The sequence below is a fragment of the Micromesistius poutassou genome (genome assembly GCF_964030765.1).
Source record: "Micromesistius poutassou genome assembly, chromosome: 5".
NCBI lineage: Eukaryota > Metazoa > Chordata > Actinopteri > Gadiformes > Gadidae > Micromesistius > Micromesistius poutassou.
Window position 1 is genome coordinate 10,577,977 of NC_140275.1, and position 19,339 is coordinate 10,597,315.

Here is a 19,339-nt window from a genome sequence, read left to right on the forward strand (position 1 = left end):
TTATTGTTGCCAGAGAGCTGCGATAATGGCGGTGTCTCGTCGCTCCTCGCAGCAGCAGCAAAGTACCATTCAGTCCCCGCCGCGGAACAGCTCTCTCGTAGCCGGCCCGCCGGGCTCTCCGCCGATGGCGCTGTTGACTTCGAGCGCCGTGCCCCCCGAAGGCGAACGGGAATGCAGCGGGGGAATGGAGATAAGTCTGGCCTCTCCGGATCTGCCAGCCGCGGTCCTGGCGAGCAGTGCGAGCTCCACCACAACAACATCGGGTGGCGGCAGCAGCGTCTCGAGTCCGAGCTCCGGCTGTACGAGTCCCACGGACGGCAGCAGTGGCATCGGCGGGGCGTTCAGGGAACTGTTCGAGGCCTGTCGCAATGGGGACGTCTCTCGGGTCAAGAGGCTCGTCGACTCGGTGAACGTGAACGCTAAGGACATGGCCGGGCGAAAATCCACCCCCCTTCATTTCGCTGCGGGTAAGCTGACGCCGTGTCGATTTATTTTTGTCGCTGATCGTGCGATATACGCGACCGCGCTTGCCATCGCCGTGTCACATCCCTTGTGTATTTGCACCCGCTTGCATCGCATGTCGATGCGGTGTCCCCCCCCACACACACCTTTTACCCGGGATGTACCGTGGGTTTTGACGGTATCGTGCGGACTGGGTCCGCGTAGGCCTTGGTTTTAACAACATGCCCCCACCCATCCCTAAACAAAAGCTCCATTGGCTAGAAAATGGCAACTGTATCGTGTTGCCATGTTTCCACGCTGTTCCCGTTGAATGAACCGCATTCGGCAGGAAAACACACATTTCGTCAGTGCTGTAATGCTGTACGAAGCAAAACAATTTCCTTCGCCGATTGCACCGTATTCCTGGTGGGCTGTTTCCAGGTGGTTGTGTCTGTACATAGCACTATAATTAATTGTAGCGGCGTTCGGGTTTATTTACTGTTCTTTAAGTACCGTGACACGCTTTAAAAACGTACCGTGAACCAAATGCCGATGACCATAATGTCAAATGTATACTGGTGCCTGATTGTAGACTCCACTGTACGATGTTATGTCGCTTTAATTTAGCAAACTTTGTCGTCGTCCCCCCCCCCCCCCCCCCCCCTTTTAGACTAATTCGGAGGGGTGGTCTGTGTTCAGCTTTAATTAGGACCCTCAACTCAAACAGGAGACGGCCCGCTGTCACAATGCACTGTCGTTCTGGCTGACATCACGTATTGTTGTCAATAAACGCTAAAGTAGTGAGAATAAACCAGAATAAAAATGATGACGCAATTAAAGGTCTTCTCAGCGTCTCTGTTGTTTTAACACACAGCGAAGCACGTGTGAATAAAATCGATATCCCCTCACGCCCCTAGGTTTTGGCAGAAAAGACGTGGTCGAGCATCTGTTACAGACCGGGGCCAATGTCCATGCCCGGGACGATGGAGGACTCATTCCCTTGCATAACGCCTGCTCGTTTGGCCACGCCGAGGTGGTCAGTCTCCTGTTATGCCAAGGTGCCGACCCCAACGCCCGGGATAACTGGAACTACACACCTTTACACGAGGCTGCAATCAAGGGCAAGATAGATGTGTGCATTGGTGAGTCCTAACGTTTAAGCATTGCCCCCCCCCAAAAAAAAAAAAAAAAAAAAAAAATCAACGAATGCAACTCCTTGTGTTTCTGTCTTTGTTCAAAATAACAATTTGTCTTGTAAAAAATACTGGCTGGTGAATTATGTGTTGTAGGATGGTGAAGCAAAAGGATGCTCTTGGTTAATGTCTGAAACCAGATTAATAATTAGGGTTTTTTATATTTCAATAATGATTATACCACTTAGCCTTTTATATTTGTTTTAGTGACTTAATGGCTCCCTTTTTAGAATGAAAACATCATGTTTCTTCTCACGTTTTGTTGTTGCTTAGTCTTACTGCAGCACGGAGCTGATCCTAATATCCGCAACACAGATGGTAAATCTGCCTTGGATTTGGCTGACCCCTCAGCCAAAGCTGTACTAACCGGTCAGTATCTCAACTCAAATCTTCTCTACTGTCACACTTCCAGATTTATTGTATTTTATGTAAGGTCCTATTTTGTCGTCAGCGCATTAGGTATCCATACAAATTAAGGGTTCAGGACTGGTGTTAATGTTTCTGTTTGGCTATTAGCAGCTAACTTATTAGCCCTGCTTGCTATTATAAATCGTTGTGTATGTTGGCATCAATGTTGTATGCAATATTTCTCTAGCGATACAAGTGTGAACTAGTTACATAATAACCAAACTGACAATAATTTGTGATTGCTGACTTTAATCTCATGGGCAAACATTCAACCTATCAATATGAACAAAATCACCATTCCTGTTAAATGTACACATGTCTTTATTCTGCTCTAGGTGAATACAAGAAGGATGAGCTCCTGGAGGCGGCCAGGTGGGAACATACGATTAGTTTTCTATCACATTGTATTGTTATTATTCACATGCTGAGCCCCACAGAACCATGCTGACCCATTGCTCTGGTTGTGCCCTCAGGAGTGGGAACGAGGAGAAGCTAATGGCTCTGCTTACTCCATTAAATGTCAACTGCCACGCCAGCGACGGTCGCAAGGTAAGACTTTGCCTGCCCCGACACCCACCAAGACACACCTGTATATGTGTATATTAACATGTATAGTGTATATATAACATGTAATATGTGTGTTTGATGGGGGAAAAAAGCACCCTTTGAGTGTGGATGGATCAACAACAGTACTGAAATATGTGAAGTTATGAAGATTTTTTTATCAGGGGATTCCTTACATATAGTAAACTTATGATGTACACGCTTCTAGTCCTGAACCATGTTTTGGTGTTTTATAAGCTATTGAGTCTCAACCAATTTTATACAGCCTGTGGTGTCCACAATAACACTTCTCTTAAACCATTTGCTCTGACGTAGAATTAGTTTTGTCTTTTATCTTACCTGCCTTATCATCGCCACAGCGTAGGCTCAGGTTGTCTCTTTGTGTTTTTCCCTTCTGTTCATAACCTCTTGAATATGGTGTTATGTGCTCAGATCTGTTGGGTTTTCATAACTTGAAGCCCAAAGGGGTCAGTGTCATATGGTCGGCCTAACTTTCCCTTTCGGGATAATGTTGCTTTTGTTAGCAAGGGTACAGCAAAGTACACTGCTTAGTTGATTTTTAAGTGCTGTTGCCACCGTTTTAAAAAGGGCCAGTGTGTTGTTCTTCATCCCTCTGCAGTGATTTTCTCTTCTGCATAAATTTTCACTTTTTCGAACTGATGACTGAGACTATCGTCGAGTGGGGAATAGGAAAAGTTGTTTGGTTTAGTTTTGGCTCTGTGAATTTCCCTTTCGGTGGCTCACGTGACTTGATGGAATAAATAAACCCAGACAAGTTGTTTTACATTTGGCGGATGTCGTGCGATTCCCAAAGTGCTGGCGATGTGCTGATTTGAATAATTTAGGACTAGCTTAAGGATTCATATTACTTCCTTCTATTCAACTAACTTTATTTATCCAGGCGTGTAGACATAATTAATTATTAAAACATGGTCTCATCAACACATATTGCTTGGCAGGAAGAACCCGAAGACGGGTGTTATTTATGTAAATATATAATTAATTGTATATATTTGTATCGTATATGTTAAAATATTCCATATTTGATGAACATGAAAGTTCTTTACTGAATCCCCTTTGTGGCCATTATAAATCCCACTAGCTACCGTACCCTTAATTTCTCTTCCACATTTAGAAAATATTTCTCCCTTTTTGTGTTTAGCTAGTTACATTAACTAAGTCAAACAGTTGGGCTCAGCCTCCCACCCCCCTCGCTGCAGCTCGGGTTCCAATGCAGGTCTGGGTGGAAGTGGACCCAGACCTCCATGAATGACCGACCGTGGGTGGAAGTGGACCCAGAGTGAATCTCTGGGAGCCATGAGCACCCCTGCTTTGTTTTTTTTTGTTTTTTTTAGAGTGCCCAATAATTATTTTTGTAACCCCAAAGCTGTTGTACTCTACTCTGCCCTGCTCTCAATGAAGCCCTAGGCCTATAGACCCAGGCCTATAGCCCTAGGCCTTTAGACCTAGGACTATATACCTAGACCTGTAGACCTAGGCTTGTGTTTCAGGGAGAACTGCTGTGACCAAGATGCTATCCTTTTGTAATTTTTTGTTTCGTTTTGTTTTCCGTGTGACTCTGGCAACATTTGTCGATCAGTCAACATCCCAAAAAATGCTGGTAAGTTGACCTTGATAACAGCCACTTGATTGATGCACTGTTGTGATTTTTATTTATTTTTATTTTTGAGTCTGTTAATCCATTATGATTTGACCAATGAGCTGGCTGTCACACGTTAATTGCACACCACGGACCTTGGTGTATGGGTCACCTTCATCTTTCCCGCCCTAATGCTCGTATGTGTGTGTCTGTGAGTGTGTGTGTCTGTGTGTGTGAGGAAAGAAAGAATGGGCTGTGTGGGAGAGGGGAAGAGTGTGCGTGGGTGGTAGTTGAGCGGACACCCTCCAACCGTGTTCGGCTTGGAGAGGAGCGCCACATTTCTCCATCGCTTGCTCTCTCGATGCTCTCTCTTCACTCTCCTGCACCCAAATGAAATCTCCTACTCACTCACACTCGGTCTTTAGCTACTTGCTCGCAAAAAGCCACGGTGTCTTTTCTTTTATAATCATTTAATTTTATTCATGTACTCTATGATCACTCATGCATGCTCAAAGGCCTGCACCCTGCATTGTGTCAATATGTTTAATACATGTTTATGTGGAATTGTGTGCACCCCCTCCCCCCCCCCCATATTGTAACTGTACTAGTATCTGTAGTGCATATTCTGTACCATTGCCTTTGGTGCTGTGCTGCCCTCAGTAATTTGACTCCCTTTGATCGTTCACATTATCCTAACACTGGATGACGCCACCTTGATTTGGTTGCCTGCTCTTGCCCGACAGACGCTGTCAGTGTGTTGCGGTTGTCTTTACAGTGGGCATTTTGGTTTTGATCTTCAGCCATGTGCATGGGAATTCAAGAGTTTAATGGCCCTCCTCCTCCCCGTTCTGCCCCATCATCCCAACTCTTTCATCGTGGAGTAGACCTGCACTTGATTTGGAGGATTAATTTGTTTGAGGATCTGCTTTGTGGCTTCGCTTTAACTAACATCTTTTTTTTTCTTTTTTTTTTGTCTGCTAGAAACTGCTCTAAAACAGCCTCACTTACCTTATCCTACCTCTTTGCATTCTTAAGCTTTTTTTCTGCTAAGTTTTTGTTTCTTTTTGAAATATCCAATACTGACTAGCCGGGTCACGTCACTTGGGTTTTTTTTTTGGTTTTTTTTTAAAGCCCCAGAGCCCAAAGAAAGTTTGTTTGGCTTCCATAAGGTTCTCCCTCGGTGGGTCAGTGGTAGTAGAGGTTGATGCCCCGCTGCCCGGAGTGGCACAGCGGTTGGGGGGGGGGGGGCAGGGCCTACCCGCAAGAAGCCTCCATCCACCACCACCACCATCGTCATCGTCGTTACCATCCATCCGCAACTTACAACGTGAAGGCTTTGCGCAGCACATTGCTTCCGGCCCTAATCAGCCTCCCCACCTCCCTTGCCCCCCCCCCCCCCCCCGCCCCTTCATGCCTCCGCATCCTTCACGCCCCGACCCCAGACCAAAGGCAGCACCTACCATACACGCCACCTGCCACTGGCGCCCTAACCAGACGAGGTGCATGTCTCCCTCTGTCTCCCACAGTCCACGCCGCTGCACCTGGCCGCCGGCTACAACAGAGTCCGCATCGTCCAGCTCCTCCTGCAGCACGGAGCGGACGTCCACGCCAAGGACAAAGGGTGAGGCGTCGCGTGGGCTCGTTTGCAGCCATGTTTAAAACGATGTATAGATGTTCAAGGTGTTCGGATAAAGCGTGGCTGTTTTCACTGTTTTTACTTGCATTAAGATAATATATTATCACCAATGGAAAACTTTTTCTGTTTATTATCCGACCCTCTGGAAAATATCACACTTGTCACAGTAACAAAACTCTTTTTTGGGGGGAATTCTTGTGGTGTGAAAGGGCTTTGACCTTTTTGACCTTATGCTAGGGCTAGGGAAGTTTTACAATCTGTGCTGACCTATCCCGTCTTCTTCATCCTCCCCCTACAGAGGTCTGGTTCCACTTCACAACGCCTGCTCCTACGGTCACTTTGAGGTCACAGAGCTCCTTCTTAAAGTAAGGCCCATGTGCACTCTTCGCTTCTAAACACTATTTCAGTCTCATGGGATAATGGGCATGTTCCCATCTGCCATGAATATACATAAATCACCAATTTTATAAACTGTCAAACGTATGCCATTTAGTGGCCATGGGTTCAAATATCCTTAGCTTCGGTTTGCCTCAGTGGAAAATGGAACCCCTTTACCCTAGCAGTGTTGATGCCATTCTTTACCAGTGGAGCAAATCAGGACCACTGACCATGAACATAACATGGCCCGACCTGGCTTCACACGCATGTCCTGTCGCCCTTCCCTCCTCCCGCAGCATGGGGCTTGTGTCAACGCCATGGACCTGTGGCAGTTCACGCCGCTGCACGAAGCCGCCTCCAAGAACCGCGTGGAGGTGTGCTCCCTCCTGCTGAGCCACGGTGCGGACCCCACCCTGCTCAACTGCCACAGCAAGAGCGCCGTGGACATGGCCCCCACCCCCGAACTCAAGGAGAGACTCACCTGTGAGCATGTGCAAACACACACACACACACGCACAAACACTTTAATGTCTATTCTGTTGTAGGGGTGTTCATCTTTCGGTATGTCATGATTTAGATTAGATTAAAAATGGATTATGGTTCAGTACATTGGATACTCATTTCAGGATCAAGTCCACTGTGTGCTTAGAAAGGAGGTGTGGTAAATGATGGCATGAACGCAGAGTGAAGTTAGCAAAGATCATTGATTTGAAAAAGTCCTTTCAATGAATCGCAAAAATCAGAACACACAAAGGATAAATTAAGACAAAAAGGGAAATAAATAAAGTAAAGAAAAACGGTACGTTTGAAGCCTATGTTTGAACGCTTACAGTTGTCATTTTTTCTTTGTCTTTTCCGTGACTTATAGATGAGTTCAAAGGTCACTCGCTGCTCCAGGCAGCGCGGGAGGCCGACATGGCCAAGGTGAAGAAGACCCTGGCTCTGGAGATCATCAGCTTCAAGCACCCCCAGACCAACGAGACGGCCCTGGTAGGAAGCAACCTTTGTCCCAACGTACTGTTGTAAATGGCAAGCACCCCCAGACCAATGGCCCTTGTAGGAAGCACACAATGTACTGTTGGTATTAGAAAGCACCCCCAGGCCAATGAGACAGCCTTGGTAGACAGCAGCCTCCATCCCAACATACTGTTGGAATTGGTTAACAAAGTGCCTCACAGCACGGCTACTGGATTTTTTGATATACTGTATTGATCTGTTTAGATTGAAACGTCATTGGTCACATTGTGCAGCCAATGCGCCGCATTGTTAAAAAGAAAAGTTCCCATAGGTGGTGGGGGGGGGGGGGGGTGAGGAGGGAATAGACCCCAGTACCTTTTTGACTGGGACTGGAGCATTGCACTATAAGCATTCCAAGGGTTTTAGTCTGCTGTGGGGCTGTAGCAGTCGGCCCCTGCATGGTGCCACATTAACGTGTTCGGAGGAGTAGATTATCACAAAGAGACTCCTAGCAAATCCTAATCCCGTCTGTTGACCCGAGTGTAACGTAGTGCTCCTGTGTTTCACAGCACTGTGCGGTGGCCTCCCCTCACCCCAAGCGCAAACAGGTGACAGAGCTGCTGCTGCGCAAGGGAGCCAACATCAACGAGAAGAACAAAGAGTAAGAACAGCCAATCATGAGACAGCTGCTATCTACCATGATAATAGTGTGCCGGTGGACCGGATTCTCCTCCAAGGGAAACCACTCCCCCAAGGACAGTTGGGTGGTGGTTGACTTGACTTGGGGAAACCACAATTCAAACCAGATAAAAGGCTCCTTTGATGCAAGATCAAACAGTTGCTGTAACTACGTTGCCAGCGAGCTTACAGACACTTTTGGCTAGATTGGACACAGTGGCAGTCAAGTCACCACTGTTGTTTTAGTGTACACGCCCTTTGTTGCAACAGTAAATTAAATTGGTTAAATTAACACACATTTAACTACATAAAATGTAAGCCGTAGCATTTCAGCAAAATAAAAAAAGTAATCAAACTGACAACTGATTTGATTGATGGTGAAATCAGGTCTGTAGTAAATTAAGCCGTAACTTTTTTTTTTTTCTCATCGCAAAGCCTTGATCCATGGGTTCTGATCACTCCCTTACTTGTGTTGCAGCTTCATGACGCCGCTTCACGTTGCCGCTGAGAGGGCTCACAACGACATCCTGGAGGTCCTGCAGAAGCACGGAGCCAAGGTAGCGGCACGTACCCTGCTCACCACTCGTTCACCCTGGCTAGCCTCTCGTTACACTGACATCGTTACGCAACGGATGGACGAGAACATCAACCATTGTAGCACTCAGGGCATTAAGTGTTGATGTGTGGCAATTTGAAATCAACCTCCATATTGTTCTGCACATACTCAAATATAAAATAGGACAACCTAGGCACACTGGAGCAACTTCTAATTGAGCCCAGCACGGTCTTCCCTACTCAGCGACATTATTAACCTGTTTGGTGAAGTACATCACCAACGATGGGCAATACAAACATAATTGTAACTCATTGCCTCGCTCTGTTATCCAAAATCTCATTCCTGAATCAATTCCGCGTCGCTAAATCTCTCTCGCTAAAGCGCCTCTCCATTGACTCTCTCTCTCTCTCTCTCTCTCTCTCTCTCTCTCTCTCTCTCTCTCTCTCTCTCTCTCTCTCTCTCTCTCTCTCTCTCTCTCTCTCTCTCTCTCTCTCTCTCTCTCTCTCTCTCTCTCTCTCTCTCTCTCTCTCTCTCTCTCTCTCTCTCTCTCTCTCTCTCTCTCTCCCCCTGCGCTACCAGGTCAACGCGGTGGACACGCTGGGGCAGACCTCCCTTCACCGGGCGGCGCTGGCAGGCCACATCCAGACCTGCAGGCTGCTGCTGAGCTACGGTGCCGACCCGTCCATCGTGTCCCTGCAGGGCTTCACCGCTGCACAGATGGGCAACGAGGCGGTACAGCAGATCCTCAACGGTAAGCACCTGGTCTGGGTGTGTTCCCCTCCCCAGCACAGAAAGGGTCCTGGGTTTGATTCCCCATATTGCTCCATAGCCTACCTGTAGCCAACCTACGCTTATCTGAAAGACCTGCAATTCACTTTGAATATGTGTGTTTGCTAGATGGAAAAAGTAGTAAATAGAAAAAAAAACTGGTGATCCCTAAAGGTGTGTTTATGCTGCTCAAGATGTTTGGTTGATGGACAGTAGCTGACGATTGCTGTGTCCATGTTCCTCTAGAGAACGTCCCCACTCGTAACTCGGACGTGGACTATCGGTTCCTGGAAGCGGCCAAAGCCGGGGACCTGGACACGGTGCAGGTATGTCCTCTGGCAGCATAGCCGGTCACTCCTCCTCTACTGGCCTTCTTCCACTGTAATATACACTGTAGTCTATTACACATCACCCTCCGTGGCTCTTTGATTGCCAGGAGGTTTAAGGATTTTGGTTGGATGATGTTGAGGTGGATGTATACAGAAACAGAAAAATATAACTTTTTTTTTTTCTAAATGGTTATTTCATTAGTAACTCTTCACTGGAGAGCGCTTCACTGAAGCGCTCCTAATGAAATATCAATCCATTTTTAGAAATATTTAAATGAGCTTGTCACACACCCCACTCCAGAATATCCTAATCAAAGGGTGTGTATTAATCATTGTGTGTGTGTGTCTCTGTGCACGGCAGCAACTGTGCACACCGCAGAACGTGAACTGCCGCGACCTGGAGGGGCGTCACTCCACGCCGCTCCACTTTGCCGCCGGCTACAACCGCGTGGCGGTGGTGGAGTACCTGCTGCACCACGGCGCAGACGTCCACGCCAAGGACAAGGGGTGAGCGTCGCAGTAGTGTTATTTTCTCGCTCGGGGACCCCTCGACCCTCAGCTAGGAGGGGGATTTAGCTCCGAGGCTGTCAAACTTCTGACAGCTTCTGACAGTCAATCAGTCATTTAATTAATTTCCGGGATGTTCCATGTACTCACACAACCGTTTGACAAATGTTGTCAAACCTTCATATCCTAACCCCTCCTTACTCCTACCCCCCCCCCCAGCGGTCTGGTGCCCCTCCACAACGCGTGCTCCTATGGCCACTACGAGGTGGCGGAGCTGCTGGTCCGGCACGGAGCCTCGGTCAACGTGGCCGACCTCTGGAAGTTCACCCCGCTGCACGAGGCCGCCGCCAAGGGGAAGTACGAGATCTGCAAGCTGCTGCTCAAGGTGAGGCCCGGTTCTCTGGTCCAGCACCAAGATCCGCAGGCTACCTCCTCTAGGTACCCCCCCCCCCCCCCCCCCCTCCTCCCTTACCGGAGCCTCAATGGCTCCTGAATGTACCCGGGTTCAAGTTGGGTACTGAGTTGCTTTTGATGAATGTGTCTGCTCCTAGCTTCTGGATTCATTGAGGTGCTGATAATCTTCCTGTCCGTACAATTCCTATAAAAAAAGAATGAGGCCCCCCCTAGCATGAAAATCCACTTCAATCAACTGATTCAGGACCGCAGGCTTGTGATAAGAACAACAACCTAGTCTTCACATTTGGAAATTAAACCCTTTGACCACACATTAAAAAACACTTCCCCACCCCCCCCACCCCCCCCCACCAGCACGGAGCGGATCCCACCAAGAAGAACCGCGACGGCAACATGCCCCTGGACATGGTGAAGGACGGCGACACGGACATCCAGGACCTGCTGCGGGGGGACGCCGCCCTGCTGGACGCCGCCAAGAAGGGCTGCCTGGCCCGCGTGCAGAAGCTCTGCTCCCCGGAGAACATCAACTGCAGGGACACGCAGGGCCGCAACTCCACCCCGCTGCACCTCGCAGGTACGTCAGGAGGCCCCGCAGCCGAGCCCGGCGAGCTAGTGTGTTTGACGTCATGGCTGAAATATTGTGGAATGTGTGGGTGAGGAAGGTGCATGTGTGTGTGGGTGAGAAAGGTGCATGTGTTGATGTGGATTTTTCGGTTGTTCAGGGTACAGCATGTTTTTTTTTTGCTTTCAAATAGTGTGACTGAATGTTTCCAACACATTCTGTGATGTAGATGCATTTAACGACTACAGGGCTCAAGGTTAATTGCTCAGCAGAAATGTCGAGAAATCAAACGTTTTATTTTTTTTGGTCGTTTTTTTTTGTAGTTGCTTGAAATCACAAACCTTGCATGTTTCACCTTTAACTTTAAAAGTGTATATTTTGCAAAATGCAGTTGCAGTAGCTCCAAGTTTAAGTGTGTGTGTGTGTTGTCGTCCAGCCGGCTACAACAACCTGGAGGTGGCAGAGTACCTGCTAGAGCACGGGGCTGACGTCAACGCCCAGGACAAGGGAGGCCTCATCCCCCTACACAACGCAGCCTCCTATGGGGTGAGCTCCCACTACACTTGAGTCTAGTCTTTGTACGCCACTAGACTAGACACTAGGCTACAATGAGACTTGTGCATAGCGAACTAGCGAACAATATTGATGTACACAAACCTGTTTTAAACGTGTTCTTGCCATCAGTTTAATAAACAATGGCTGCATAGCCCATTCGCACGAGCGAACATGATGACATTGCCAAGATCTAAAAAAAGAAAGATAGAAAGGGCTGCCAGAACAAATTAGGATTAAAGCATAATGACACTATACTAGCATAATGATAAGCATAATGATACTATAATAATAACAACACAATAGCAATTATACTGTAGACAAACCGCACCTGTCAAATCACTTGTCCCGTTGCGCCCCGCCGCCGCGTTCTCCTGACCTCCGTCTCGTCCCCCCGGCAGCACGTGGACATCGCGGCGCTGCTCATCAAGTACAACACGTGCGTGAACGCCACGGACAAGTGGGCCTTCACGCCACTCCACGAGGCGGCCCAGAAGGGGCGCACCCAGCTGTGTGCCTTGCTGCTGGCGCACGGCGCCGACCCCACCATGAAGAACCAGGAGGGGCAGACGGCTCTGGACCTGGCCACGGTAAGAGCCAGCACCCCACCGTCCACCACCGCCCACCGCCCACCACCTAGAGGGCGCCAGAGAGACCCCAACCCCATGTCCTCGCAGTGCTAGGGCCAAACATGCTGCTACCCTGTTGGTTCTACGGATCCTACAGAGCGAGAGGTTGCCTCTAAAACATGGGAGACATGCTTTATGAGTATTTATAGTGCAAAATAAGACGCATGATGATGATGACCACTACATTAACTAAGTACGTTTGTCAGAAGAAAGAGAAACCACAATATATCGCTGTCGGTACAGTAAAGATGTTCATAGAGACGAGTAGCAAGCACTTACAATTTCTAGGTTAACCCATTCCCCGTATAAAACAAAGATAGCTAGGATAAGACGCTACATAATGCTTAGTACAATTTTTTTGTGTGCCGGCTTTTGAAGAAAGTACTACGCCCTAAGTACTTGACGAAAACGGGTTACAACCCATGTTCCTGGAGTAGGACACAGTATTGTCTCGTCTGGCATTGTACTGCAAGCGGCACCGCTCCCCTTTCAGACTCCCGTAAGCCACGCTCCTGTCCTCCTGGATTCTGACTCGTCTGTCTGTCTGTCTGTCTGTCTGTCTGTCTGTCTGTCTGTCTGTCTGTCTGTCCTGTAGGCGGACGACATCCGGGCCCTGCTGACGGACGCCATGCCTCCGGACGCCCTGCCCAGCTGCTTCAAGCCCCAGGCCACGGTGGTGAGCGCCTCGGTCATCTCCCCGGCCTCCACGCCCTCCTGCCTGTCGGCGGCCAGCAGCATGGACAACCTGTCGGGCCCGCTGGGCGACCTGGCCGGGGCGGCGGGCGCCTCGGGGGGCAGCGGCGCCTCCGGGGTGGCGGACGGCGCCTCAGGCTCGGACCGGAAGGACGGAGAGAGTGAGTGGGGCTTTGGTTCAGGGGGCCCGTGGATGGAGGCACTTACTGTAGATTAGGCCGGGGCGATATGGCTGAAAGACGTATCACAATATAACTTACGATATAACTTATCAATATCGATAACTATTGATAATTTTAATGACCTAAAAAGACTAGGAATTACCATGTTGGGGTCTGTTTAACACTTAATATGACCTTCCACTGTTCTTCATTGATAAATACTCCAATGTCGATACAACAATGAAAAGCACTCAAATATTGTGAATAAGTACGGAACCGTGTTTGTGTAACAAACCCAGCTGATTCGGTGGTCCAGTCTCATATCGATATATAGTGAAGTATAGTGATGTTTTATATTGATATTGATCAAAAGTCTATCACGATACGATCATTTATTATTTTATTGCCCAGGCCTACTATAGATGGCCTGGTGATGTTTATGGTGGGAAGTGTGTAGGGGAATGGGAAAATACACAAGGCAGCACACGGCTTGATCTGAAGAGTTCTTGAGGAAAATATTATATTTTGGCTGTCACTCGATTCAGATATGTCGGCAAAAATGTTAAAAAGCATAAAGACAAACGATTTTTGCCTCAAAAGCAACAACACTGCACATAAGGTCAAACTTGACATACCAGTGTCGTGAAAAGGTCAGTATGCTCCAACCGGGCTTGCAGTGATCCTTGAAGACGTTTTATGGATTCAGTGGTCGTTTGGACGCTGTGATAATGTGGTGTTTGTTGGGTTGTGTTGCAGTGGCGATGCTGGACATGAACATCAGCCAGTTCCTGAAGACCCTGGGACTGGAGCACCTCCGGGACATCTTTGAGAGGGAACAGGTCAGTCCAGCTCACCCAGGCCCCACCGGTCTCCAATACATTCATTATCCTCTCTAGGCAAGGATGACGATGCCGTCCGTTTTTAATGGCTGTTTTATATAACCAGGATGCACATTCAAGCCATACTGACGTGTGTGTGTGTCTCTGTCTGTGTGTGTCTCTCTCTCTCTGTCTGTGTATGTGTCTCTGTCTGGTGTGTGTGTGTGTGTGTGTCTCTCTGTTTCTGTATCTCTACATCGCTCTCTCAGATCACGCTGGACGTGCTGGCAGACATGGGCCACGAGGAGCTGAAGGAGATCGGGATCAATGCCTACGGCCATCGCCACAAGCTCATCAAGGGCATTGAACGGCTGCTGGGCGGCCAGCAAGGTGAGGGGCAGTCTGTTTGTCTCTGTGTGCGCGTCCTGAATCAGGCTCCCCAGGCACAATCTCGCACACGTCCACGCGCCACACACCACAAAGGAGAGTATCGATGTGTCTGGAGGTCTTTCCTCCAGTGGTTGAATGGTTTCTTCAGGGTCACTGTGCAGATCAATACATCTTTTATAGTTATATCCGTTTTTTTATTTATTGCGTTATATGGTCGGGTCGCTTTCAGCCTATCGCGTGCTCCGTGGTGACTTTAACGGTGTGTCTTGTCCGGGTCTAGGTGCCAACCCCTACCTGACATTCCACTGTGCCAACCAGGGCACGGTCCTGATCGACCTGGCCTCTGACGACAAGGAGTGCCAGTCTGTGGAGGAGGAGGTGGGTAGGAGCGCTCACACGTTCAGTTAAAAAACACACGCTCTGGTACTTCTCTCATCCAGTTATTTGTAAATCGGATATGGTTTGGGATGGTGGCTGAGGCTGTAACCTGTGGTTTCTGTATAAATACTTTTATTACATGGGTAACTCTCTAAAAAAAAAAGGCTAAACTACACCCTCTAAAAAGTATTGTCATCTGATTTCTGTATGCCAGTGCCTGATAAAACTGACCATCTTACACTTGCGTCTAGTGCCCCATGGTGGTCAAAGTTTGTCAATGTACACTATCGTTTTGTTTTTTCTTCCTCCATGAGATCAAATCGATGGCTGGTGCTAAGTGTGTTTGTTTGTGTTTCAGATGCAAAGCACTATCCGAGAGCACCGAGACGGTGGAAACGCAGGGGGCGTTTTCAGCCGATACAACATCATCAAGGTCCTTACTTCAACAATTATCATTTAGTTTCACTTCCTGTTCCCCTTAGATTACATCTAGGCTCTTCTGATTGGGCCATGAGCTAGGACGCTGGCTCAATATGCATCCTGTTGTTTACGACTTGAGTGGGTCATAAAATATAGGCTGAGCCAGCTTTTTATTTTAAGACCGAAGCAAACGACAAATGTCAGCAAGGCCCACCCATCACACGGTGTTTGTCCTGACCAGTGTCTCTGGCCCCCCCCGCAGATCCAGAAGGTGGTGAACAAGAAGCTGCGGGAGCGCTACACGCACCGGCAGAAGGAGATCGCCGATGAGAACCACAACCACCACAATGAGCGCATGCTCTTCCACGGTAACCAAGGCTAGTTTCCTTCTGTCGGACACTCGCTTGCTTCCTCCCGTTGATTCCTAGGCTCCTTCTCATGCGCCCCCAAGTTCCTTCTCTTGAAACCCTAGGCCCACCCTCTCCTCAGGTCTGAATGAAAGCCACACCGCAGTTGCAGGCAAAATATATACCCGGCGGTGTCGCAATCTAACCGCGCTCCCACTCCCCGCCAGGCTCTCCCTTCATCAACGCCATCATCCACAAGGGCTTCGACGAGCGGCACGCCTACATCGGCGGCATGTTCGGGGCGGGCATCTACTTCGCCGAGAACTCGTCAAAGAGCAACCAGTACGTGTACGGCATCGGCGGAGGCACGGGCTGCCCCACGCACAAAGACCGCTCCTGCTATCTCTGCCACAGGTCAGTGCCCGTTGTCGACCGCCACAGCATCGCTGTTGTTGGTCGTGGTTGTTGGGTCGTTTAAGGTCGGAATCTGCTTAAAAGCGAATATGGGTTACTATTAGCCTAATGTACTAGGATATAGGATAATATACTAACCGATAGTTAATCTATGAAGTTAAACGGTGCCGTTTTTTTCCAGTTATTAAACACTAATGTCCTTAAAGCATACAGAGCAATAAGTGCCCTGCAATAAAGAGATCTAAAGCAGAAGGCGGACTCAGCGAGACCATGGGTCTAGCTCTCTGCTGAAACCTGACCGGGCATCGACCCTCTTTTTTCGCCCCCGCTTGAACACCGTCCTTTCAGTCTTCAGCTAGACAGACCGTTGGAATTGAACTGCGAACAGACCTATTCATTCCCCACGTCGCTTCATCACCCAGTGTTTAACCTCCATTCCTCACACACACACTCTTGACACCCCTCCTATGCGCGCTGTCCCCCCCCCCTCTGCCCCCCAACAGGCAGATGCTGTTCTGCCGGGTGACCCTGGGGAAGTCCTTCCTCCAGTTCAGCGCCATGAAGATGGCCCACGCCCCCCCCGGTCACCACTCTGTGATTGGCCGGCCCAGCGTCAACGGCCTGGCCTACGCCGAGTACGTCATCTACCGCGGAGAGCAGGTATGGTGACACACGGCGTCTTGTAACGGTTGAACAGCGGTCCCGCGCTAAGACCACACGCTCCGCCCCGACCCCAGCCACCTTGATAGTTGTACAGTATGTTGTGTAAATACTCTCATGTCTTTTTGACATTTCCTCCTTTTATTTTTGATGCGGTCCATGTCCAGATGTTAACCAGCAATGATTTTTGGTCAATTCCTCACGCGTTGTAGAAGCATTTAAATTATTTGGGCAGTTTTGCGATCAATCGACCGAGCCATTTTATTCCAATCTGTCTTTTGGAAGTCTTTTAGCTGCTCCCAAAACATTGTTTTGGCCAACCCAGGTAAGAGCATCCGAAATGCCATAACCCAGAGACTGAGGTGATGTTAAATGTCCTGCTCGTGAGCATGGTGGGGAATTTGGTTCAAACTGTCATTTTTCTTTTTTTTTTTTATGGCTTCGACCACCCTGGTTGCAATAGACTGGCTTAGTGGCGGGGGCTAACCCTAACCCTTATGTTCAGTTGACTCTCATTCATAAAACCGGGAATTGAGCCCTTTATATCGAATCAGAAGTGAAAGCTTAGGTTTGTGTTCCAATCAGTCAAAAGACATCCACCTCCTAGCTGGAGCGCTAACTGCCGCTCCAGCTCATCTACCAGCGAGAGCGGGGTGCATTGAACAACAAATCATGGCTGATTTCACATCTGGACATCGAACAAGATGTCCACAACAAGCGTACAGGGCGTCCTGTACCAGCTCCTCAAGGCTTCAAACAGTGCTAATTCTGGTGCGTTTCTTTCAGGCCTTCCCGGAGTACCTCATCACCTACCAGATCCTTAAGCCAGAGAGCACACCACAGTCTGCAGCAGCGGCCGAGCAGAAGTCCTAGTCACACACACACACACACACACACACACACACACACACACACACACACACACACACACACACACACACACACACACACACACACACACACACACACACACACACACACACACACACACACACACACACACAGCACACAGGCGCGCTACACACTGGCGCTACACAAACACACACGCTACACAAGGACGCTATACCCTGTCGGTTTGCGCAATCTTTTTTTCCACCCTTGTTTTTTATTTTATTGTAAAAATGCTGAACAAGCACCCTTCCTTCTATTTGCAACACATACTTCAATTCACAGTGTCCCACTACAGAATATGGTATACATTATGTGGTATATCCCAGTACACTTCAAGGTAAATAGTACAATGTATATCCCAGTACAGTACAGGGTATACATTACATGGTGTATCTCGGTAAAGTACAAGGTGTATATAGTAGATTGTATATCTCAGTACAGTACATGGTCCGTATTACATGATGATCCATGGGATGTTACTGTAATAATAATTTCCCACTCCTGGTGTAGACACGTCAGATTCCGAGCTGGCGTTTTGTTTTGTTAGCGTTGGCATGTGCTACAGATGCATGTATGGCCCAATAGCCTGTGTGGGTTCCTCTACTGCCCCTCCCACCACCCCTACCCGTCACTCTCCATCAATCACACCACCACATCAGCAAGGACATCGCTTGCCAAGACCATGAAGTGTTTGTGTTTTTTCTCTCCTTTTTTTTTTAATGACAATCCACTCAACAATTATCTCCTTGCATTGTTACTATGGACATACACACATATTCACATGCACACACACACACAAACACGCACTACTGCCCCTGGATCAGATGGACAGACGTCTTGGCTCCTCCTGTACAAAGCATCCTATTGTGACTGTTTTTAACGCTAACAAGTAACACAACGCAACAACACGCACCAGCACAGGCGACAACGACGCAGTTCTGCTGTACATACGGCTTCTCACACGACTCACACACATGTTATTATGCAGCCAGTCTGATGGTCATTGTTGTTTTTTCTTCAAGGTAATTCAGGGGTGTACATGTTGCGGTTGGAACATTAAAGGCTTATAGGTGTGCGAGCCCCATTTGTAATCAAGAGGAGGGAGTGTGTGTTCCTGTAGGAGACCGGAAGGCTGCGAAGGAGTGTGAACGTTTAGAGTGCATTGTGAGGGATCACCGTTGAATAAGCATATAAACCTGAACAAAAGGCAACTCAACAAACGCTTAGTATGCATCGTATTGTACGCCATGCATTGTAAATGTGTATTTATACCAATGTAACAAGCTATCGGCAGAGAAGGTGTAGGAACGGCGTGGAGTTTATATTATTGCGTGTGTATGTGAGGGTATCATATCATGTCGAGTATAGACTGCAGTGCACCCCTGCTTTGTTTTTTTTTAACAATGCCTTTTTGTTGTACCTACTATACATAAGCAAGCCCCCCGCTGGGTGCTGCTCACTATGGTCAGTAGGGCTCATCAGAGCTCCCACCCCCCCCCCGCCGCCGCCTTCATCTGCCTACTTGGGTCTCACTCCCACACGTATGGATTTGCACTTAGATAACCTATTTAAGTTATTTTGAAATTAATTCTCAAGATGTTACCTTAAATCTCAAGGGTGGGGCCTTGTTTAATTTTGTTTCTTTTCTTTTAATGTACAGGTTGTGTAAATGGATGTGTATAACTGTCGATGTTTAACAGAAAACTTGTTGCGAACTGTAAATTACATTTTCTTTCATGCCTTTATCTCCCCTTTTTTCTTTTTTGAATAAACGTCCCAGTAACAGCTTGTTAATTATTATTTTTTTCTCAACGTGAACGTAGATTGTGAAATAGTTGGAGTTGGTTTTAGTTTCATGACTTCATGAAGTTAGTCCTGCATTTGATCAGTAACCCACTAGTCATTAACATGACAAATACTTGAACGGGACGGAATGCAACCATAAGTATAATGCAAGTTACTTCATTTGTCCAAAATATCCAGAAATTTAAAAAG

General features: G+C 48.0%; 1 protein-coding gene across 2 annotated transcripts; it reads left to right on the forward strand.

Annotated features, from left to right (window-relative positions):
• The first annotated feature begins 23 nt into the window (after positions 1 to 23).
• tnksb (tankyrase, TRF1-interacting ankyrin-related ADP-ribose polymerase b) lies at positions 24 to 19,112 on the forward strand. 2 transcript variants are annotated; one of them, XM_084468399.1, is made up of 28 exons: positions 24 to 467; positions 1,359 to 1,583; positions 1,908 to 2,003; positions 2,378 to 2,414; positions 2,516 to 2,591; positions 4,207 to 4,227; positions 5,733 to 5,827; positions 6,141 to 6,207; positions 6,517 to 6,703; positions 7,089 to 7,210; positions 7,747 to 7,838; positions 8,334 to 8,412; positions 8,991 to 9,162; positions 9,426 to 9,505; positions 9,870 to 10,015; positions 10,235 to 10,400; positions 10,784 to 11,003; positions 11,428 to 11,537; positions 11,945 to 12,133; positions 12,768 to 13,026; positions 13,783 to 13,865; positions 14,114 to 14,234; positions 14,515 to 14,612; positions 14,971 to 15,045; positions 15,295 to 15,400; positions 15,607 to 15,793; positions 16,297 to 16,453; positions 17,240 to 19,112. In XM_084468399.1, exons 1-28 carry the CDS (start codon positions 26 to 28, stop codon positions 17,324 to 17,326), a joined length of 3,795 nt encoding a protein of 1,264 aa, XP_084324525.1. In that variant the 5' UTR covers positions 24 to 25; the 3' UTR covers positions 17,327 to 19,112. The 2 variants fall into 2 exon arrangements, with proteins under 2 accessions (XP_084324525.1, XP_084324526.1); XM_084468400.1 differs by lacking the exon at positions 4,207 to 4,227.
• Positions 19,113 to 19,339: the final 227 nt, after the last annotated feature.

Excerpts from the sequence above, each read along its gene's own strand:
- tnksb (XM_084468399.1), top strand. The coding sequence starts at position 26 with ATGGCGGTGTCTCGTCGCTCCTCGCAGCAGCAGCAAAGTACCATTCAG. Across the intron at positions 9,506-9,869 it reads GGGACCTGGACACGGTGCAG|CAACTGTGCACACCGCAGAA; the intron begins GTATGTCCTCTG and ends TGTGCACGGCAG. Across the intron at positions 10,016-10,234 it reads GTCCACGCCAAGGACAAGGG|CGGTCTGGTGCCCCTCCACA; the intron begins GTGAGCGTCGCA and ends CCCCCCCCCCAG.